The sequence below is a fragment of the Nematolebias whitei genome, chromosome 11 (assembly GCF_014905685.2).
Source record: "Nematolebias whitei isolate Nwh7 chromosome 11, NemWhi1, whole genome shotgun sequence".
Lineage (NCBI taxonomy): Eukaryota > Metazoa > Chordata > Actinopteri > Cyprinodontiformes > Rivulidae > Nematolebias > Nematolebias whitei.
In genome coordinates, this window is record NC_056508.1 from 34,992,130 (window position 1) to 34,996,803 (window position 4,674).

Sequence of the window (4,674 nt, forward strand, 5' to 3'; positions counted from 1 at the left end):
TAATTCATTTAATTTTGTATATATCTTTAACTGAAATGTTGAACTAAAGGATGTTTTATATATAGTTGCTGTGTGTTAGTATGTATTTATAGCAGGTAAATGACAACATTGCAGTGAGATTTCACCATGTTTCTGTGCTCTAACGTTTAACAGAGCATAGCAGTGTTTTAGTATTTGGCAGAAATGGTGCATGCTTTGCTTTATTGCTCAGAATTTCCAACATAAGCAATGCGTGCTGTGGTCCTTTAGCCTGCGGTGTCTATTCTTTGCATATGGTAGGATCAGATATGGAATTCATCACATCATGACTGTATTTATATTTCGAAGCGCGGGCTGATTGGAAACGTCTGCTGAGCATTATGTCTTTACAGAAAAGTAGTGCAAAGAGTTGATTTGCTGATGTTTGTAAGGATGACCCCAAAAACAAACACGCAAAACTTGAGTTTGCAATAAAATTCTGAACATGATTTGCATAATAAGAAGCTGTAAAAAAAAAACAACAACCCTATATTTAACATGGTAACACATATGTGTTTTAACAGAAACAGTCCTGTACCTGAAAGACCTGCAGCTGCTCCAGAGTGACCTCCTGAGTCTGACCATGGTCTCTGGGCAGATGGATGGCCTTCAGCACAAGTCCCGAGTCTGAGAAATAAAAAAATAATAAAAATTTAAAACATTTATTAATGTTTACACTAAGGACCTTGGATTTGAAAAAAGATAATCTGCTTTCTGTCTACCTGTGCCGATGAACAGGACGTCATACGTGCTGTCTACAGCCTCCACTCTGTCCACCAGCAGCTTGCTAAACTTGTAGTGAACGCCTACTCTGACCAGGAGGGGACGCTCTCCCAGTGGCAGCACATGTTCCTGAAGAAAAGTTGTGTTTAATAAAGTATAAAGTATATAAAATATGAAGTTTTTGATTCCTACTTCTCAGCCAAATATGCTGTCTACATCTAATATGAAAAAAAAAAAAAAAAAGACTGTCCTGGCTGGGCTAATTTAATTTCATCATTTTGTAAAAGAATGGGCTAAAATAGAAAGAAATATTACTTGGCTCAGAGTAAAATAGTGCAGGGTCTAATTAAGGCAACTGATTAAAATGAAAGATCAGCTGAACCTGCAGCAGAGGATGAGTCCTGCTGAAGAAAATGACGTCGTCAGGATATTCTCTGGTTGAGCTGTAGCTTCCATAAGTGCTGCTTGGACACTAAGAATAAAAAGAGGGGGAGTAAGGATTTTAATGTGTTACATAAGCATCTAACTAACTTTTAAACGCTGTTTAAAGATGATACACAATGAAAAATTGTTAAGTTTAAACTTACAGTTCCTGGTCGTGGGTACGGCACTTTCCCCGTAAATTCTGCCCATTTATACTGAGGCCCCTCTTTGTGGAGAAAGTTTCCTTTAAAAGCTCGAACCACATCCTCCATTCGATAAACACACACCGCCGAACCATTCAGGATATCACTGAGGACAAAGCAGGAGATAATATTCCCACTTATTATTTTTCCACCAGCAACATGAGCTGAAAACTACTTTGTTTTTTCTCTCCTGAGGAGTTGTTATGGGCTTCAGGCTGTAAGTGAAATAAAAGAAAGTGACACAGTGTTTCAGAAGCTGTGACTCATTGTGGGTTTTCAACTTGAACTCATCAATTCAGTGAAACGTTCTCCAGCACCAAAATCACACCGGATAAATGTGCTGCTTTAAGAGCATCGGTTCCTCCCACAACACACACCAGCTACAGCTATTAACATACTTTAATCTGGAGGATTTGTACGAAAAATATGTTAAAGATTCCAACAAAGTTGAAAGAGAAGAGATAAAAAGCCACATTGAGATGATTCAGTGTGGTTTCCTTCAGGTCATTTGGGTGACACATGTACATGTGCTTAGTGTTACTCTGGAGGAACCTTTTATTCCTCCTCGCTGAAAAGTTTCAGTGTGGATGTCTGAACTTAAAATTACTTAGTACCGCATTTTCCAGCCTATTAGTTGTGTTTTTTTGCATAATTTGCATGCCCTGCGACTTATACACTGAAGCAACTTATTTATGTTTTTTCCCCATATTTATAAATCAATTTTTGGCTGAGATATGACCGTTTTCATTCATTCTGACATTGAAAATATTGAACACTACCATTTTCAGCCGCTAGATGGCACTTGAGAAGTATGGCATGCCGTTGTGTCATGTAATAGGTAAACTTGGCTATTAATGACACAATCGGCTTGCCATTCCCTGCCACCATCGTCCAGCTCCGAGATCATGCCTGGAGCAATCATCAAATCAGCTGCATTTTGCTGCGCCGCCCTGGCAAAATTCACCTAATTTGCCCATTGAAGTGCATTTAATTAGTAAAACTTCAAGTGAGACACACCTTTGTTATAAAGTCGAGCAAACATATAATTGTTTTTAGGTGGTTATCTTGTGAAATTTTGAATAAATGACCAAAGTTGTCCATTTGCGCTCTCCTACTTCCACGTATCGGCTTTTGAAATAAAGCTGATTTGACCGTCAAAGTGCTTTTATTAAGGAAAAGTTAGACTAAGACACACCTTTGATATAATTTTGAGCAAACAAATAATTGTTTTTAAGTGCTAATCTTGTTAAATCCTTGTTAAAGTCCTCCCATGTACTCTCCCGTGGCCGCCATTTGGCTGCCAACTGATTTTTGGCACAACACCGGCCCACATTTTCGGGTTGTCATCACTGGCGCATGACAAATGTGACGTGTCAGCGGTGACGCATAATAGATGCGACTTATACGGTGAAGGGACATATTTATGTTTTTTTTACCTCCACTTTATTAGACATATTTAGACTGATGCAACTTATACAGCGGTGCAATGTGTACGGCGAAAAATACGGTACATAAAATTGTGAAACCAAGCAGTAAACGTCTGCCGCCCAGTTGCTTTTAGAGTCTGACACATCAAGACCTCTGATAAAAGAGACCACATAAGCTCCACAGGAAAAGTTTTATAAAGCTGCCAAGGTACATTAAAATTAAATCATGTTTACTGAAATGGATTAGATTTTCTCAATTCAGAAGGAGAAACCACATTTGTGTTCTTTGTAACTGCAGTCTGTATTGCAGATGTTTACAGATATCGTTCCAGATCTGTGTGAAACTTCACAAATGTTACTGCAAATGAAGTTAAAGTCTGGCACCAGTGACAAGGTTAGCAGTAGAGGAGCCCACAAAAGAATAAAAACAATCGTCACCAAAACAGGAATGCACAAACAATAATACAGGACATATGACAGAACAAAACAAGATAATAAAAGCACAAAGAACAGATGAGAGATTTACAGTTTTCACATTTGACTTCAACGCAACATTCAAAAGCCTGTGTGCGTGTGTGTGTGTGTGTGTGTGTGTGTGTGTGTATGTGTGTGAGCAATCCAGACTGTACCACGGGGACAAGTTTCCATTCAGAAGGAATGACCCCTCTGCACCCTGAGCTGCTGTGGTTACGACCCCACCCAATGTGATGCTTTAAATTTCTGTTCATTCCCTGCTAGGATTTCAGACACTTTCCACATCTACAAAAAAAAGATGGAAGGCCTACACCCTGCTCCACCACACCAAATGCTGTCATAATTTTGTTGCTACTGTGGAGCTCTGGAGTTGAGCTCAGGAACAGGCTTGCCATGCCAGCAGTAACGTAGAGAAAATGAGAAAAGCCAGGCTTGCTTAGTTTATTCCTCTGGAACTCATTTCTTTTATTTATTTTCTTGCTAATTTTTCCAACACCATAATTTCAGGGACACTGCCTTTTTATTTGTTCAGCTGTCTTCTGTTTCAGTCTTCCTGAGTCCCATTTGTGTTTATACCATAAACATATATTATTTTACTGTATTCTCTGATACAAGTGAATGAGTGAAGTCTCTGGCTCAAGCGGAGGTCAAGCTCACGAGTGATGGTACAATAGAGGGGGACATGAGTTGATGGATCGGGGTTTAGTCCTCAGTAAAGAGGGCGTTGCTTTGGTCTATTGTGGTGAAAAAAAATAAAGCTAAGCCGAAAGGTAAAGTTTTTGATTTACTGGTTTACCTTCAACTATGATCACAATCATCATCATCATCAAAAGAACAAAGTCTCAAATGCAAGTGGCCGAAGTGAGCTTCCTCCACAGGTTGGCTGAAAGTTTTAGAGATAAGGTGTGTCGAGCTGCTGCTCTTTCACAAGCAAAGAAGTCAACGGAGGCTGTTATGGAATGTCATTAGGACCCTCCTTGGGCACTTCCATCTCAAGGTTTTCCAGGTGTGTTATTAGGAAACTTGCTGCTTTTACAATCCAACCATCTTGGTCGATTTGCATCTCTCTTTTAAGCTCCACGTGGAAAACTTGGTAAATAAACTGAAAGTTAAACTGGGTTTCTTTTGCAGAAATAGATCCTGTCTAACTCTGAATGTTAGGAAACGCATGGTAACTGCAACTTTCCTTCCCTCCATTGATTACGATGACATTATTTACATGAATGCTCCTACAAGAACCCTGCAGATGTTGGATGCTGTCTATCACGGTGCATTGATTCATGACTGGCTGTAACTACCGTACCCACCACTGCACCCTGTACTCACTGGTTAACTGGTCATCATAGACTCTCCCTCTGATACATTTTCATCTTTAAATCACTTCTTGGTCTGCTGCCTTCATACAT

The 4,674-nt window shown here is 39.5% G+C and overlaps 1 protein-coding gene across 1 annotated transcript in view; it reads right to left on the bottom strand.

The window, feature by feature from the left end:
- LOC119417292 (semaphorin-3A) overlaps nt 1-4,674 on the bottom strand; it is a 23,193-nt gene that overhangs the window by 3,265 nt on the left and 15,254 nt on the right. Inside the window, exons 2-5 of the mRNA XM_037684501.1 lie at nt 1,329-1,473; nt 1,124-1,213; nt 741-870; nt 557-645 (exon numbers count right to left, since the gene is read on the bottom strand). Coding sequence (XP_037540429.1) covers nt 557-645; nt 741-870; nt 1,124-1,213; nt 1,329-1,473 — 454 coding nt within the window. The remainder of the gene's footprint in view (nt 1-556; nt 646-740; nt 871-1,123; nt 1,214-1,328; nt 1,474-4,674) is intronic.